At 33.2% G+C, this 19727-nt stretch overlaps 2 protein-coding genes across 5 annotated transcripts in view; both read right to left on the minus strand.

Moving 5' to 3' along the window:
* Positions 1–408: 408 nt before the first annotated feature.
* VhaAC39-1 (V-type proton ATPase subunit VhaAC39-1) lies at positions 409–2129 on the minus strand. Its single transcript, XM_076408743.1, has 2 exons — positions 1743–2129; positions 409–1649 (listed from the first exon to the last, which is right to left on the minus strand). The coding sequence occupies exons 1-2, from the start codon at positions 1861–1863 to the stop codon at positions 724–726; spliced, it is 1047 nt and encodes a 348-aa protein (XP_076264858.1). The 5' UTR covers positions 1864–2129; the 3' UTR covers positions 409–723.
* A 1072-nt stretch (positions 2130–3201) lies between these two features.
* LOC143199020 (ribosomal protein S6 kinase alpha-5) overlaps positions 3202–19727 on the minus strand; it is a 126963-nt gene continuing 110437 nt past the window's right edge. For 2 of the 4 annotated variants that reach the window (XR_013006323.1, XR_013006322.1), the window contains exons 6-9: positions 8337–8475; positions 8094–8271; positions 4012–6488; positions 3202–3970 (exon numbers count right to left, since the gene is read on the minus strand). Coding sequence is in view for 2 of the 4 variants with exons in the window: in XM_076408736.1 (XP_076264851.1) it covers positions 4784–6488; positions 8094–8271; positions 8337–8475 (2022 nt within the window). In the remaining 2 variants the exon portion in view is untranslated. Of the gene's footprint in view, positions 6489–8093; positions 8272–8336; positions 8476–19727 lie in introns of all 4 variants that reach the window. The other 2 variants (XM_076408736.1, XM_076408735.1) reach the window with 1 other exon arrangement.

A 19727-nucleotide genomic window follows, 5' to 3' on the forward strand; every position in this document is an offset into this window, starting at 1 on the left:
GAATTTACGTAATAAATAAAAATATAGATATGATATAAATTAAAATATAAACAACTAATAAAATATATGCAGTAATAATCTGTAGAAATCCTATTATATTTACGGTATATACATATACAAAATTATTGTTGAATCAATACATATGACGCCCTCTTACAAGCAACACCTAAAATGTGAATAAAACATGGATATATTCCTACCTAAAAGTTTTTCCATCAATGCACAAAACACCATTATTAGGAAAACAAAAGAAGTTTTCTTCAACTGGCAACATTTTAAAACATTACAGATTCCTGTTTCATAATAACTGCGTTAAAATCAATATTTTAAATAGATCTACCCTCATTTAGACAAATACTGTTAAAAACTCCTAATATTTTGAGCGGATGTGGAAAGAAAAATCACTAATAATTTACAATGATATATTCAACAAGAATTAAAACAGATTTCTGATATGATACATTAAAGGTGGCGTCGGCTATCGAGATTAATATACTTTATTTGAATAACATAACAAAATATCAGATGCGTTTACTAAAAACTAACATATAATACATTATATTCACGTCAACGTGATTGTTCTACATAAATATCTCTTAACAGAGGGTTATCTTACATATATTTTAGTTTTCTGGCAGGCAAATTTATTTTAGAAAACATAGGAGGGGAACAATATCTACACCTGGAATGACATAAGGGAATTATTAAATAGCTGTGTGGCTTTTAGAAAATGTTTATGTAGTTGTCAATCTTTGTCCTGTGTTTCTGGGCTACACATTCAGCAATCCAGACAATGTTGCGGCACTCCTGCTCCTTCAACTTCAAGTAGGAATAGAAGACACCAAAATGGAATTGCTGCAAAAAGGCATTGACATTAAGACGGACTTCATGCTCAAAGAATTTATCCTCCAAGGTCTTGTCTCCTGGATTATTGCCAGATCCCTCAAAAAGCTTTTGATACTCAGCATAATATTCAGCAACTCCCTTCACCTGATCATAATCTTCTGCCCTTGCCAAAGCAGCTAATCCATCAGGATGTAGCTTGCCACAACGTGGGTATAACTTGGCTCTATCATCTTTTGAAAGTTCAGTTCCAAAAGAATTTATTGTAATTATGATAGCACGCCTGTCAGCTTCAAAAGCAAGAATCTCACACATTGTTTCAGCTGTAGTTCCTCCAATCTCCTTGCAGAATGAATAGAAAGCTTCCAAATAAGCTTTATATAAAGTGTTTCTGATAATCTCAATGTTCATTTCATCTAAATCTTGTTCAGAAATGCAATCCACAAAAAATGGGGCCAAGGGTGTATCTACCAACACAGCATTGTATAATTCAGCTGGGGTAGAAGCAACATGTATAGCCTCCATTTGTTCAAAGCTTCCCAATGGGTGACACTTTGGAATCAATTCTCCTATAGGTCTTTGATGCAAAGTACCCGTAATTAGAAGAATAATGTTATCAATCATATAACTGTATGTTATAAAATCTAAAAATGTTGATAGAGGTTCAACAGCTTGATTTCTCATATGCTGAAACTCAATAACAAGTTTCTCGCGAAGTTTATTGTCAATAGTTGATACAGCCAAAGGAGATGGTTCGTTGGCTAAAAATGTACCATAATCAGTACTCTGTAGATGTAATTTAAGATCTAAAAAAAAAATTAAAAACGTTTCGTTAATATGAACAAAATCAATAATCTGGAAACAAGAACAGTGTCTGAATTACCCAAAACAGAACTTACCTTCAAGAGTCTCACACTGTACCAAATTCAAATAATCGGTATGTTTTAAAATTCCACACTTAAATCCACGACACAAGCCTTCCAGGTAACCATTGTCGATGTTAAAAATGCACCCCTTCATTTTTAGGATTCGCTAGGTCCGGATTCTTCGAACTGGAACAGGCAACGGGTAAAAACACCTATTCAACTTCTGATACCTCGCCCAAACGTCATATGATTTTGACACTGTCAAAAACAAATGAGCACATGACCACTATAATTGTCACGTGCCAAAGATTTAAAAATAAATATATTTAGGAAATAGCAGAACTAAGTAGATTTTTCTACATGCAGTTATAACGTATAACTGTTATATCGATAAATAATATAAAACATATTTATTAAAAATAGATATAATCATATTAATCCTGAAATTCAATAAAAAGTTGGCGCCATCTATTCAATATACCTTGATACACTTGAAAAAAACTTTCAGTAGAGAGCATATGTAATAGATGGCTCTGCATATCTATTATAATATTTTACAATTTCTTTTGAAATAATTCTAATAATAAAAATTAATGAGATTAAGTATTTATGATATCTAAACAATAGAACAGTATTAAGCAATATTTAATCTGATTTAATCATATATCAGATATGAGAAAACATATTTTTATATTAAGCAGTTTCCACCCAACTACTCGGTAATAATGAAATGTTGAGATTTATTTTATTAGGTAAGCTTGGGGAATATAGCCTTATGTTTTATTACTTTTGGGCTAAAAACTCATGAAATGATTTCAAGCATTGAATGTAACTTTACATTCACCATATTATCATGATATTTCTTCATATCATTATTATTTAGACAGAAATTCTAATTTTTGTGGAATCATTGGTTAAATTGAGAAGTCTTCTCAAAATACCAACATTTGTCAAACCAAAAACGTTGTTACTAGGTATGTTACTCTTCTCTTTTCAATATTTGAGTTGTATTCGATTTATATTTTAAGTGTTCTACTTAGTACTACTAATAATTTCTCTCTTTCTGTTTTGGTTACTTGTTTTTTCAAGATGTTTATTCATCATCAAATATTTGAGTCAATCTATTTCCCGATTTTTTTCTATGATCAATCTACTTTAATTACCTATTATGTCTGATGTTGTTAGCGTCCTTTTATCATAACTGTAGTCTATCTCTAGTCCATTTTTAATCAGTTATTATTGATGTTTTAGGAGCTCTAAGTACTTTTTATTTGGAATCATTGTCATATACTGATTTTATAATGATTTATACAATATTCTTTGTTAATAAACTTATAAATTTTATATAAAAATAATGAAATGATAAAGTAATAAAGCATATTGAAATATTATTCTATATACGAAATATACATGCCTCAAGGAGTATTAGGATGAATGTCGATAATATTTGATTTTGTATCTTGGGACTAGCGTCTCGTAAATAAAAGACAAATTACGAGGGAAAATTAAATTTATTTTTATTAACACAGGGCCGAATATTTACTACACTTTACTAGAACCAGGCCGCCGACAGATCCATAACAAAAATAACAAGGCACTGCAGTCCATTTTTTTTGGTCTATTCATTATTTTATGTAACTATTTCGTTATTTCCAAATAAACAATCAATTTATTCAAAGTCGATTGAATAAACTGACATGACATTACAAACTTAACGTACTTTCTTGGTAATATAAAATTATACGCTACAAATTAAGTGATAATATAATAATTACATTTTAATCAATCTTTCCTGAGTGCATAATCAAAAAAAAAAATATATATATAGGGACTAAAAGTACTGAGGAGAAATATTTACTTTAAAAAAATTACCTAAAATAGTTCCATATTATACAAAGAAATTAACTATGAAAGACGAGTTTAAGGAGTTCATGGTGTTATTTTCCTCATGACGAATACTTTTGATTTCCATCCTATACATACAAAACTTAAAAAAGTCACATTGATTAAATTATCATCATTGCGAGTGGCTTTCAACCCGTTTCAATAATAGTGGAGCCTATGAACAATCAGATATCAAACATGAAAAAATATGACAAATGAGCAGTTCTTCAGCTTTCTTCAGCTAACAATACTACATTAGCAGAGTACTGAAGAAACACAATATCAGCGGGTCCCAAAGTGCGATCAGTTTACATCATTTCACACCATATATTACTCATCATTTAGTAGTGAGGGATCCAGCCAGTATTGGATGAATGCTAGATTACAGCATCTATTTGAACAATGCTGAGTTTGAGGCTATGATGGGTATTGTATCTGCTTCAATAGAATTGAGTATGAATTATATGAAGGGGGCTCTGAAAGCCAACATTTCTTACTTTTGAGAAATAGTAAAATAAAATGGTTATAAAAAATAATATAAAGTTAAATTAAATTCACACAGTATCACACCATTTGCGTGATTTGAATTTGTTAATACTGATTAAATAAAGACAGTGAAAATAGGGCTCCACCATTTTTGTATTGTAGTATTGTAAGTTGCAATCGCATCATTTAACATTGTTAAATTGCTTAATAAAGGCAAAACAAATATGATATATACAAATTATTCACTAATATACACTTCATATAGGTAGTTCTTATATACAATATTGTATTTTTGGTAGGGTATATAATATATTTGAATTATATAATTATAAAGTGCACTTGAATAGATTCTTATTTAAAACAAATAGAATAACTCAGTAAAATGTGTGACTCTAACATCAAACATTTTATCATTAGATTATCACATTTTTTATTTGTATTTTTGATTATACTGTATATTGGATAAAAAAATCTATCCATAACTGAAGGTGACAGTAGTTTTGTAAATATCCAATAAAAAATATGATAAATTTGATACAAAATGTTTTGCCCAGTGGAAGACCCAATATCAATACTAAAGTAATCAAATGAAATCTTTCTCCTCATCTCCACTGAATTGTCAACAAAACTACTGCCACTGCGCTCATAACTCTTTTTAAACTGAGACAATAAATAAATAGGAGAATATATTATATTTAGTATTTTTATCTACCAACTTTCCTCTTTGTTTTTATGGACACAGTCTTTTTGATCATTTTTGTAGGTGTGATGTATTCGCTGACGATCACCTCTTCATGTTTCCGTTTCCTCGTCTTGTAAGGTAACGATAGTAACGACAAGGGGTCGTTATCTATTTCCAGTCTTTTTCTCAGGATCCTCTCACTTTGCCTAGTCTGTACGTACACCTTTCGTTCGCGCTTCTTCTTCTCCACTTTACACATCGACTCGACCGAATTCTTGTCCGACATGACGATACCACTGGAACCGGTAGACTCACGAGTCACATCACTCTCGTATTTAACGAGATCCGATACGCGGGATTCTCGCTGTCGTTCTTGGACGCTCGTCGATTCTTTGGCGGCGGAAGGCGGGCATGGTTCATCAGTCTTTTTCATTTCCAACGACGGTTTGTTGCTCTTCGTGGAGGCATCACTAACAAAGGAACTGGAACTCGTGCTATTATGATTGGAGGAGCTCTTCTTTTTACGTCGCCTCTGAGCTAGTTTTGCACTGAGGACATCTTGTAATCGGAAACCTTCACGTTCGGCCTTGTGGAAGGCGCTGAACGTCGTTTTGATCGATCGCTCGGCGCTGCTCCCGGACGAGAGGACGTCGGGAGTCATCAGGGCAGTTTGAGGCAGCCTTTGATGACCCTGTAACCAATCGTTGTTTCGAAGATCGGCCATTTGAAGCCTCTGACTAGGAGTGACGGTTAAGAGTCCTTCGACGACCTTCTTGGCCTCGTCTGATACGTCCTCCCAAGCGGGCGAGTCGAAATTAAAATCGCCGCACTTAATTCGTTCCATAATTGACGTAACACTCTCCTCCCTCGACCTGGCGTGGAACGGTGCTTTTCCGCACAACATCGTGTACAATATCACGCCTAGACTCCACAGATCACAGTTTTCGTCGTAGCCTTCCGGATCTCCCCTTAACACTTCCGGAGCGGCGTAATGTAAAGTGAAGCAGGGCGTGTGTAACGATTCCTTCTCCCTCTTTAGCCGAGCGAAACCAAAATCTATGATCTTGATCTCGGCGTCATCACTATCTGACGTGAACACTAGATTTTCTGGCTTCAGATCTCGATGAACGACGCCTCGGTCATGCATGAAACTCACCGCAGAGGCGAGCTTCCGTAGAATAATAGAAGCCTCGCTTTCTAAGAATCTATGTTTCTGTCTGATTCTATCAAACAGTTCGCCACCCTTTAAATACTCCATGATTAAGTAAGTATAGTGGTTGTCATGCAGACAGTCGTGTAGAGTGACAATATTGGGATGTCCTTGACAAGCCCTGAGTAAATTAATCTCCTGAGTACAGTCTCGAGATCTGCTGACGATTTTAACTGCATATTCCCTGCCGGTTGCCTTGTTAACACATTTTCTGCACACCGAAAAGGTACCGTCCCCTAAGTTGTCTTCGTTGAAGTCCATTTCATACTGTTGGAAGAAGGGCGAGTCGCCCAGCTGAGATCTCAGTAACGTGTAGTCGTTATGAAGTTCCGCGTTCGCTATCTTCTCGGAAATAACGTTTTTGGAGAACACAATGGATGGTGAAACGTACGAGTATCCTTTAAACAATTTGTCATAGTTCGGTGGGACTTTAGAGTTTGATGGGACGACTGCCGGAGAATCGGTTGCAGGCATATCGGTAAATTCGTCGCTGAAATTGGACACATCCAATTCATATCTACAACAAGAAACATTATTAGAATCGTATAAGTCCTTAATTTTTATTTAGATTGGGTGGCAATGTTTAATGCGGGATAATGGAGAAAGACTCCATTAATATGAGAAAGTTTTGGTTGTTAGGAAGGTGAACTGACACATTTGCCAGATACTTATAGATAGTATGCTTATATTTATATAATGACTGTCAAGATAAAATGTTTTCTTTTTTAATATTTTGGACCGTATTGGTTGTAATCGTAAAAACTTAAGTCAGAAAACCATTTATCTTTAATATTATATTATATATAAATGTGTGTGCATTATATTATATATATCTGCACATATTTGGTGCAATTGTATATTTTGTTATAGGTGAGAAAGTGATGACTTTGTTGAGAATTTCATGAATTCAATCATGGGAGAAAAACTTTAAAAAACACCCAAATATTACATGGACCGGTATGGAATAAATAAAAAGAATAAGAATGTAATCACAATATTAAGCATTTTTTACATATCCAATAGATCAGCAAGCTCAAAGATTATTTTTTAAAACCTGTGATATTACTTTCTAATGTTAAGTTTGCAATATAGACTATTACATATTGTAGAAGAACCTTTAAAATGAGCTCTAAATTTAGTATTTTATCAGTATGCCTGGATAAAATTTGTTGGGATAATAAATGGTGTTATAACTAGGTTGTCAAACTAAACAGTATTGTAAAGTGTGTAAGATTTGTGTGCATCGATATGTAATTGCCCAGACTATACAATAAAAAATAGTTTGTATAATCATGTGTATAGAATGTTTAAGAGAAAAGGTGCTAACTGTGTAACTGTGTGCAGATGACACAGCAAGATCACCAGAGGAGTGTGCGGTGATCGAATCAGAAGATAAAGAAAAAATTTACAGAATTTTAAAAGAAAAACGTGTAGAGGTACATATATAGACTATATCTGTAGAAGTTTGACATCTTTGAACACAACTACTGTGGATGTATAATTAGGTGTTGTTTAAGTCATTATATAATATATGTACTATACGTAAGCAATATAATGTTAAAACACATTATATCTGCTTATTATTTTTGTTTTAATTATTTTATTTATATAAATTAAATACTACTGTATTATGTAATAATAAATACATAGTTATTAAAATAATGAAGTGCTATTTTAGGCAGAACAGTTACCAAGACTTTTTTTTATATCAACGTCCAGTCGAAAAAAAATACTTTGAAATTTAAACTTTCCCACTAGTACAAGCATCTTATACAAAAATGGCAATACAATGGTGATAAACAAAAGAAGAATCTGGATCTGGATTTTTCTCTTTGTTTAATATATCTTCATTACAGCATACAAGAAGGTAATGAGATATATCACACGTATAAAGAAAATCCGCAGTGTTCTAACCTGGCCAACATCATCAGGGGGAACTAGGTCGGATCAATAGTAGGGCATCTGGAAAAATGCCAGTTCCTGCCTTTGGAATAAATGGGTAACTATTACTGAACAAAATTCGCGTAAAAAAGCCCGAAAAAAGTTAAGTGTAAAAGTTGAAAGTTGTTAATGAAGATTTTAATATGATTATTTTAAATGTTAGGCGGTGAGGAATACTTACTTGATCACAGGCTTGAATGGAGCGGGAATTTCCTTCCTGGCAAGCTTATCCCAGTCCATGTTCTTGAAGAACGCATGTCTTTTCAGTTCCTTGGCGTCGCCTTCTCCACCTCCGAGTCTTTTACGGGGATCCTTCACTAGCAACCTTCTGATAAAGTCGGCCACATCTTTTCCCAAGGCTACAAAGAAAAAGACATAACTAATCGTTAAAACCGGAGATTCTAAGTATTGATGGTAAACTTACCATACGGAATAGGGGGAGTGGTTTTGAGGATCCGTCTGGATATATCCTGCTGCGAGTTACACTCGCCCTCGACGGTGAACGGAGAAGCACCGGTGAGCAATTCGTAGGTGAGAACACCGACTGACCACCAATCGACAGCCTGAAATCAACAAAGAGAAACGATGAAAAGAAAATTCCTCATCATGGTGATTTGAGAAATTGCTTTCCTGGCACGCAGAATTGCCAAGAACAAAATAAATTGGTACAAAGATGTGTAATTAGTAGCAGCGTGCGGTATATTTTTAGCTATAGCGGTGTGGCGACTCAAGTGCGTCATTTAAAAATAGATACAAAAGCATCCGAACGAGATCTTTATTTACTGAATGTGTAAAAGAGTAACACTTAAAGAATCAATTAAGGTCTCATTATTTCTTTTCTGTAACATTAGGATATATATATATATATATATATATATATATATATAAGCATTTGATGTGGATATTATTAGTGTATTAAATGTTATTGCTCTTAATACGAAACGAAATCTGCTTGGTTCAAAATATCCTAATTGTCTAAAATAGTGTCTATCAAATAGTTATTCGATCTCGTATCTTAAAATAAAGGAAGTTACGGTAGCTAAGAATTTTGAGAAGTACAAGGAGTATACTTTTGTTATACAAAGTAATTATTTTCCTTACCATTGATTATTTAGTGAACAGAAAGATAAATTGTTTATTATATGTGTCTTTTATATCTATAGAAAAGGTGCTTAGCTTATGCTTAGTGTGAATCTGTATCTTCAGAGTGTGAGTTATTATACTAAATGTTAACATATAAATGTTGATATAATCTAGGGTCAAAACGTTAATTTAATAAGGAGACATAAGATTGGGAGGCCTTTTGAGTTAACTGACTAAAGGAGTATGCATGTACAAAAGAATATCCGTAGGAGTATCCATGTTTTTATAGAACCTTTAGTTTATAACGGATGTATAAAATGCAAAAACCAATGCAATTTAACATAAATTTTCGTTTTTTTCACCTCAAACTACATATATTTTCAGAGCTTTATCATTTTTCGAGAGGTAAACATTTTTGGCCAATTTTTTTATACATATAGTCCTGAAAATTAGGGATTTTCGACGATTTTCACGTTTTTTTTTCTGTGATTTTCATTCAAATAAATACAGGTTAATGAAATTTACAGGGTTTATAAAGACTTAACCACCTTTGGTTCTTAAGTTATTCAGTGAAAAATGTATTTTCAAAAAAGTTTGAATTTTTCTTAACGTCACATAATCATCTCCGTTCAAATAATCGCAGGTTAATGAAATTTGTAGGAATTATAAAGACTTTTATGGCAAATTGAATGGTAGTATAATAATCTTCATACAACCTATAATTTCTATAATAAGTTCTGTCATTTCCGTTCAAATAATCACAGGATAATTAAAGTATTTTTTAAAAGTTTTTCTTGCTGTCATTTCTGTTAAAATAAACTCAGGTTAATGAAAATTATGTAACATAACTTATAAACTATAAATACCAAAGAAATTTCACATTAATTTTTGTTTAATTTGAATAAAAACGCATATATTTTGAATGTTTTGTCGTTATTTGAGAGGTTGGTCGTTTTTCCATATATATATATATATATATATATATATATATATATATATATATATATATATATATATATATACATGATGTAATCTAGGATCAAAACGTTAATTTAATAAGGAAACACAAGAATGGAAGGCCTTTTGAGATAACTGACTAAAGGAGTATGCATATACAAAAGAATATCCGTAGGAGTATCCATGTTTTTTAGAACCTTTAGTTTATAACGGATGTATAAAATGCAAAAACCAATGCAATTTAACATAGATTTTCGTTTTTTTTTTCACCTCAAATTACATATATTTTCAGAGCTTTATCATTTTTCGAGAGGTAAACATTTTTGGCACAAATTCAATGTGTTTGTGTGAAGTACTTCGAAAGAGTGTCAGTGCACTCTCTAATCAGCTAAATATGCCAAGTAAGAGTGAAGTGCGTAGACTAAAACGTCTAACACCATCCGATCAAAATAGTTATTCTATTACAGAGATCAAATTAATATTAATCATTAACTATGTAACTTTGGGCAAAAAAATATAAAGTTAAAACTACTCTGGGAATAAATCAACTACTTCTGTTTATAATAATACTTAAAATTAATGTGTTACAAAAGTAAAACAGCTCTATTAGACTTAAGAATGAATTCCCGTGAAGATACGTCAGTCTATGGAGATCAATGTTCTCTTTATTAAATTAAAATGACGAGATATGATTTAAAATGGTCAAATACTTGACATCTCATTTATGCTCGAAAAATAAAGTTTAATAAATATATCGAAGATATTAAATGAAATAAGATAGATGACGAAATGAGACCTGAAATGTACAAAAGTTTTTGGCGCTGAATTATATATTTTGAGACTGTTTCTCCAATTGTAAACTATAATTTACGATGAAAAGGACAAAAAAAGAATGGATTATGTAAATGATGTGTCATATGTTGTATAAATTGAGAAAAAAAGTAATTTGACATTTTTCATAACAAAGTCCTGAGAGGTATTGTGCGTGCACCCGAATACTATCGGACTGATTACCTACATCGAGACCTTCAAATGCCCACAGTCAGTCAAGAAATCAAGAGGATTGCAAGGGGGCATGAGGAAAGACTCCATTCTCATGAGAATATGATATGTATGAACATTATTTCACCAGAGACTGAGATAGGGTCGATGGGTTCTCCTAGTTATATACCTAGATTTAAGTTATCATAATAAATCTAATATATCCATCATTCAACGGTTCCAAAATAAGGTGTTGCGTGCCATTGTTGATGCTCCGTACTATATTTCAAATAAAGTGATACAACGCGATATTCCTCTAGAACCTATAACGAGTGTAATCCAACGTGTTTGTGTGAAGTACTTCGAAAGAGAGTCAGTGCATTCCAATGTACTCGCTAATCAGCTAAATATGCGACGTGATAGTGAAGTGCGTAGACTAAAACGTTTAACACCACCTGATCTGATTACTGGACATATGTAGAGTTTAGAATAAGCATTAGAATAAGACTAATTAATTAATATAATAGTTTATACAGAAGATTGCTTAATGAAGTGATTTTCTACATGCCATGTATATATAATATAAACAGAACAAATACTTATTGCCAATAGGGCAGATTGTGGACTCACGAAGAGAAAAAAAAAAAAAAAAGGTTATCATAATAACAGTAACAATGCAATAATTAAATAATTTAAAAAAAATGTATTAATCGACTGTCGTATCTAACTAGACTAACTAAAAGAGAACGTTTCAATATAACAGTTTACATAGTAACAATTCACTTTTTTTCAGCGTAATACTTTTATGTGCGGGGGGCATAATTATTGGCAAGTGGCAGGACAATGTCAAACTGGAATCGATCCATAGATTAGATCATTTATTTAAAGGCGCACACGCCACGCTCTTGCAGTACAATAATCTAAAACATAACACGGTATTAAGCGAGTTATTTTTAACCGGCAGACAAAGTGCAAGGTTTTTCTCGATTTATTTATACCCGTGTACTTGTTGCTTCTGCTTTATAAGTAAACGGGAAAGGTCAATACGTATGTATGTGTGTGTTTTATTCTCTCCGGGTGGACAAAAGAAAAACATTTTGACAGTTGCGTTAGGGAATATTATTTCGGTTTGATTTTCGATCGCCTTTCCAGCGCGGGACAAAGAAACCCAAACAATTGTCCGTACACGCGTAGGAAGTGAAGATGTATCGGCCGACGGGACATTTAAAATTTTTGGAGGCAGCGGAGTAGGTCTCCCACGAAACGACATAGTAATAAATTCTTGGTGTAGCTTAAAAATATACGCGTTTCCAAATACTTTGTTTCATAAACAAAGAAAACAACCTATCGTTTCAGATTTATGATCTCCTGACAAAGAGAATATCGGACATATACTGTCTTTATTGCTGTAATTTCCTTATTTTTCGATTATTTATTAATTTCTTATTTTTTATTATTTATCTAGAGATACCTATTAGCTCTTACTTATTCTCTAATAAAATGTTTTTTTTTACTATTATTTAATTGTTACATTGTAACTAGTCGTTTCCGACTAACCTACAATTTGTCTTTATGATAACTTAAATCGTAAGTATATAACTGGGAGGGCCCATCGGTCCTATCTCAGTCTCTAGTGAAATAATGTTTATACATGTTACTGCTGTATTTTTTATTATATGCACCTTACTACACAACACTACACAAGATCAGATGTTTTGATTCTTTTGAGTTTGTGTCCTGTTCTGGTGGTATCCAAAAGCTGCAATACTTCAATATTCTCTTGAGAATGGAGTCCTCATGCCCCCTTGCAATTCTCTTGATATCTTGACTGACTGTGGGTATCTGAAGGTCTCGATGTAGGTAATCAGTCCTATAGTATTTGGGTGCGCCTACAATACCTCTCAGGATTTTGTTCTGAAAAATTTGTATTTTATTTATGTTACTCTTTGCAGAACATCCCCATAATTGAACTCCGTATGTCCATATAGGTTTCCGTATTTCCTTATATAATAGCAATTTATTATGTACTGATAATTGTGATTTTCTTCAAACTAGCCAGTACATTTTGCTATATTTCAATTCCAGTTCTTTTCTTTTCTTCTTTATATGTTCCTTCCAACGAAGTTTTGCATCAAGATTCATTCCGTAATATTTAGCGTTGTTGCTATATGGAATGATAGTATTATTTAATGTTATTGGTGTTTGTACGGTGTGTTTATAGGTGAACTGCATATGCACTGATTTACTTTCATTAATTTTTATTTTCCAAGCTTGTGTCCAATTATTTATATTGTCACTTGCCTGTTGTAATTTTCGTGAGGTTTCTTCACTATTGTTTCCGACAGCTATAATCGTAGTATCACCAGCAAATGTAGCCATCGTAATATTCTTCATTTTTGGGATATCACAAGTGTAGAGTAGATAAAGCATTGGTCCCAGTACACTTCCTTGTGGTACACCTGCTTTAGCTTCTTTACCACACGGTTTGGTTCGTTTGAGTCTGCATCTGTGTTAATTGTGAAGTGGAGTCTTTATTCATGTCTTTTTGGGAATCCCTTAATTTCCTCTATGACAGATGGAATCCGAAGGTCTCGGTGTAAGTAATTATTCCTATAGTATCTGGGTGTATCCACAATACGTCTCAGGATTGTATTATGAAAAACTTGTATTTTGTTGATATTACTTCTCGCATAAGATTCCCATAACTTAGTTTCATAAGTCCATATATAATCTATTCAAAGTTTATTTATATATTCGTCATCAAGATGTTTAATGTAGTGCCTGCTGCAATTTGTAAATTCGTTTTAGAATCAGACAATATTTTCCTTCTCATTTTATTCTAGTTAAAAAGAGACACAATGCTGTCTGATTAGTTCGAAGACGTAAACGAATGAGCCTGTCAAAGTCGTCCAGTTGTCAGACGTATGCAAAATTTTTGAAAGCAATAGTGATAAGAAGTTATAACTCTAACCTATAAACTATTGTGGCTGTATAATTAACTGTAGTTTTTAGATGTACCATAATGTTAAAATCAATTATATTTGATAACATTTTTGTTCAATTATTTTATTTAGATTAGAATTTTATTGTATGTCAAGGTCAAACTGAATTAAAACTTTAGTTGATGCGGCAACATTTACGTCACAAATTTCGACAACGCATATTCAAATAAACTTTGAACAGACTGTAGCTTTTAGTATCTTATATAGCAGAAATGTATTATGTATTAGATTCTCTTCCAAATAACCAAATATATTTTTTTTGTATTTTAATTCCAGTTCTAATCTGGGTTCACATATTTATATTATTACTTGTGTGTTACAGTTTTCTGATTGCTTCTTCGCTATTGTCCCCAATAGCAACCATCACACTGTCATGCCATAGTAACATTTTCTATTTATTTTATGTCACATATATAGGATAGGTAAGGAACAGGATTCAAAACAGTCTCTTGCGGTACCTGCTTTTGTTTCTTTCATTGTTGAATAAGATTCTCTTTATTTAACTTTGAACCCTCCTGTCTGAGATATGGGTGTTGAAGAGTTTATTGAATTGCTTCAGTAACATTTTATGGAATATATATGTTGCATGAGTCCCTTAAGCCAGACTGTATAAAAGGCTTGCGCTACGTCCAAGATAATATCTGAACAATTTTTTCTCTTTGTAGGATTTCAATTGTTCAATTTTTGCGCATAAAACTAAACTGATATGCAGGTGTTAAATTTTTTCTATCTATAACAACAAAATAATTAAACATAACACATCATTCTATGTATTCAAATACGATAGGTAGGACCATATGATTTCTGGATAGTACCAAACACTGTCTTTTTTTCGACAACAAATACTGTAAAAGTCAAATAATGACTTGACAAATACTGACTCGTATACTAAATTTAAACGCTATTGTACAATCATTATTGAAAGTATTTCTTACATCAGAATGTGAGTGACATCAAATGAAACATAGATCCAAACATGAATCAAAAATATTGTCAGCTGATTAAAAAGCAGCCGGTGAAAACCGTACAAAGCGACGATCAAAAACAAATTGTTCTACAAAAAATCATCGAAAAGTCAGAGAAGCGTTGGAATGAATCTATCACTCTTGAATGAGCTAGCGTTATTTGATGTATTTTATAAATATACATTGGTTAAAAAGTGTTATTGTTCTTAATATACGAAATCTGCTTGGTTAAAAATATACTCGTTGTATAAAAAATGTAGTCACTTCACAAATACTATTATGATGTTAAAGTGCTTATCATTGTCACATAAATTTCGATTCGGTTTTATGGAAAAAAAATTGAAAAAGGCTATTTTTTATGGGAAGAACTCTAGAGATAAGTATGGAAGATGTGCATAATATTTTCAAAATAAATATCTTCAAGGAAAAAAGCGAAGTAACCAATTTGACCAATGAAGACAAATGAGGTTATAAAAGGTGAGTTGTGACAATGTTATATATGTCAGAAATATAATGGAAATGTTCTAGCGGACTCACCTTAATTACCAGACATTGCTCTTATTAAATGCACAAACCTACTTCTATACAATACTCAAATAATACTCATAATCAACTGAAAAGGGGTGTCTAATACTCTAATAATTAGCAAAAAGTATTAAAAAATGATAAAAATGGAGGCAGTGTTCATTTCAAAAAATATATTTTACATGGAACGTTTTACTAGATATCATTTCAATCCAATTAACAAAATTCTTTCCCACCCCAAACACCTAAAAAGAAAGTAAAGCATCATTAAGAATCAAATCATTCCCTTCACAGTCCATTCGGATAACTACGACGAAGCATTCTACCAAACTGAAACTCAACCGTCGCCAAAGGTATTTCGTTATTTTGTGACCGCTTACCCAATCAAAATAATCATAAATTATAAAGAATTACTTTACATGCGTGTTTTTTTTATTGGCGGAAGAAAGTGAAAGCTAGAGAACTAATTAAAATCCACTGTATCTAAGCCTGACCTGTATTCTCTGTTGGCAAAGAGAGCATCACAAACAGACGAAACTATACATCGAGTAGAAAATCCAACCGAATAACATAAGAAAAATGTTCGGAAAATGCTACAAAATGTATTTGGTTTTTAATATGAATGTGATAATTAAAGCATGATTTTTCTAGTTAATTTATAAAAAATATATATAATATAACTTTACACTAATAATGTTTGTTAAATATAGATAATTAATCAATTAAAAAATGGTGAGTGCGCCAGGCTCAAATACAATACAAGTAAGAAAAGAAGAAATTGACATCTAGATTTGAGGTTAGGACGTTTCTTGTCACAATATAAGTACAGTAATCCTTACTAGTACATCTGCGTGCCGGCCTACGTGATAACACGAAGGATTGTAGTCGCTATTAAAATTCATGTAAAGGTCGTGATCGTTTTATTCCAGTGGTAACTCCGAAAAAAAAAACGACAGAAAGAGTCACTTTAGCTGCTCACGGCTGATGGCTCTTACGAACCAACACCCATAAAAATGACGTTACATATATTTTTTTAATCAGCGACCTCCTTACATACATTAAGCGGTGAGGATATAGTCGGAATGTTTTGTTCTGCTGTTAAATAATATGGGTTTACTTTCTTTTCGGACGACATTCGTGCTTTTGGTATTGGCCTTGGTCACATTGTCAACGTACAGGTGTTCGTACGTTCGATTTTAATTCTCTGCGCTCATTGCTCAGCAATTTGTCGAAACGGTTTTTACATTTTAGATTTTTTTCCAAATACTAATCGGAAATTAGAGTTATACAATAGGTTCTATTGTTTATGACATCATGCTATGGATGGCATCTCATAACTGATGCTTTTTACTCTATTTTAGTCTCATTTTCATCAACTATCATTTTCGTCATTTAAGCCTGCCGACAGGCCAATGATTAATTTAGGTACCATCTCAAAAGACATCCAGATTTACCCAGCCTGGTTATTGGCCTGAATGTGATGGTTGGTGCCTGACAGATTTTATACTATTGCCTAGAGACATTTACAGTTACAATCTCAAATACACAGTGTGCTGGTGGAATTCGAACTTCTGACTCTGGTGGCAGTATGAGGACCATATTGTCGCTATCAAACCGGCGTCACTGATGCTAGAGATGCTGAAATTGGTTTTATATTCTTGTTCTGTCTTTTTTTTAATAAAGTACCAAAAACTTAATTTTAAATGTTCATTTATTTTTAATTAGAAATATCGATGATCAAGAGCGAATTCGAACCCGCAAAATGGCTTTAGTAGTTCAAAAATTGAACGTATTCTTGTGATTATAGAAAAAAGCTTAACGGTGTAAAATGTCACCACTATTTTGGTGACTATTTAGCATCATTTCTTGTAATAACTGATCCTGGAAATAGTTTTAGTGAAATGTTATTTGAAGCTTTTGCCTCTACTCTCAACTATTTCATAAAATATACCGTCTGGCGAATTCAACGAGCCTAAATTAACATGAACGTCAAGTGACTGACTTGACTTTTCTGGAACTTCAGCAGCGACTTCATGTATCAAGTTAATATCTCTAATGGCTCTTTTTTATTAAATAATAAAATATTAATTAGTTCAACTAATACTGCTTCCAGACTGGTTTCAAACTGCAAATTTTAGATAATTTTTACTCGTGTTGATAAATAAATATCACGTTAAGACAAAAAGCAGGGCCGATCATATTCAAAATTCAACTAACCACCACAGCTCTTGATGGGATGCCAATATGGAGTTGCATCGAATCAACTAATATTTCAACGCTGTCAAAACAAAGTTCCTCCATTAATTACCAATCCTTATCGTTACCAGTAACCAGCGAGGAGCTGCACAATGACCTCGAAATCAACTGGATTTACGAAATAATCCAAGATTACGCTTTAAAACTTGAAATAAGGTTACTAAATCACTGCGACGTGGAAGCAATGCAGCTACTGGACAACATAGGAAATCAGAAGATTGAAGCGAACCAAATCATGAGTACTTGCATAGTGTATGTTTTTTTAACTCTAGATTTTATCTTGCAATGAAGAAGAGTGAAGAACATTTAAAATTATGGTTTCGAATTCTAATTCTTTTATTGACTAATATACATTATTCTAATGACATGAAGGCAAATAAAACAACAGAATTCATGTTTTACACGTGACTATTGATCATAGATTAAAACATCCCCTGCAATTTCGTGTGAAATGAAAACAAGCGAACATATCCTTTTATAAAGGACCCTTTTATTACATCTTGGAGGGCTATTTTTTAATAAAACGCTTCGTCATCCGCTAATCATTCTCAAAATGAAATATAATCATAGATGGGTTAATATTCTATGCAGCAGCTTCAGCCAGTGTTATGAGTCAGCCCGAGTGATACATAAAAATGAATGTTCATGGTCCACCATCAATAAATTCCGATGCTCCATCACTGCGAATTACTTAACTCAATTGCTGAAAACTATTACTTCATTCCGTCCAGTCCCGTTCGAATTCCACCCCATTTTAGTTAAAAGTTCAGTCACTCAGGAATGATAAACGTCGCAGCGGCAGTTTATACATTCCGAGGAGAGAAAAAACACCAGCAACAACATGACGCAATTTTCTGATGCAATCGTTAATCTTTTCCACATTGATGGACACAACCTTCCATGCCGAAAACCTTCTGAGAAACAAAACAAACGAGACGAAAATCGGTGACAAATCCGCTGAAAAATCGAAGAATGAAAATGAAACGACGAAGAGCGACATCGACGCGAGATCGGCGAGTGGAAGCGAGACGGGGCGAGAAACGTTCCTCCGGTTACGGTTCTGCTTTTCGGTTTCAAGCGCGAGTCGAGCTGGCAGTGAAGCAATATCGGTGACATACTTTGACGACCCACATTTCTAGCACGAAAGAACCAGGTTTTCCAATGGTTCGGATAGCAGAAAAAATAAAAAGCACAAGCATTACCAATTATTGTATTGATTTTTGGGGGCAAGACATTATTCGCGAGAGCTTGCTATCTCTACTTGGATATTTGCTTTTGTAAAAATTACCCAATGATAACTGATATTGCGTAAATTGTTCTAGAGAATATTCTGGCGAATCTACATCTGAACTGATGTATATTATGAAATGGTTACGATGGAATTGGTATTTTATTTTATTTTTGTAACTCACAACAATAAGCTTCTGTGTTGTCCAAGTTCTGTATTGTTTATTTGTAGCATTTTACTCTGCGCCAAACCAGCTTGTTTGTATGTCGCGAAGTCTTTGATATTTTATTCTATGCTACTTTATTTCCTGCTTCACCGCTCTCATATTGAGATCTAGATAACAGGTCAATTGAAAAGTCCCCGGCTTGACATAGTGCACTAGAATTAAATATATATGTTTTTTTTAGTTAGCTCTAACCCTCAAAAGATGCGTGTATAAATTTGACAGCTATAAGATCATTAGTTTGTGAGTGATCATTGACCGTAAATTGAAATTGAATGAAATACTAGCTGACATTCTGAAGATATCAACTGAACGTGTACATCATATCATTCACAAATATTTGGGTATGAGAAAGCTCTTTGCAAAGTGGGTGTCGCGCGAGCTCACTTTTGATCAAAAACAACGACGAGTTGGTGATTCGGAGCAGTGTTTGAGATGATCAAGCGTAATAAACCAGAGTTTTCGCGTCGATATGTGACAATGGATGGAACATGGCTCCATCATTTCACTTCGAAGTCCAATCGACAGTCATCCGAGTAGACTGCACACGATGAACCCGCTCCAAAACGTGGGAAAACGCAACAGTCGGCTGGCA

Source organism: Rhynchophorus ferrugineus, unplaced genomic scaffold (genome assembly GCF_030347505.1).
Source record: "Rhynchophorus ferrugineus isolate W39M unplaced genomic scaffold, kcgeb_rfMv2 rfM6, whole genome shotgun sequence".
NCBI classification, from domain to species: Eukaryota; Metazoa; Arthropoda; class Insecta; order Coleoptera; family Curculionidae; genus Rhynchophorus; species Rhynchophorus ferrugineus.

Coding starts and splice junctions, on each gene's coding strand:
- VhaAC39-1 (XM_076408743.1), bottom strand. CDS start 1,863: ATGAAGGGGTGCATTTTTAACATCGACAATGGTTACCTGGAAGGCTTG. Junction 1,650..1,742: donor ACAGTGTGAGACTCTTGAAG/GTAAGTTCTGTT, acceptor TTTTTTTTTTAG/ATCTTAAATTACATCTACAG.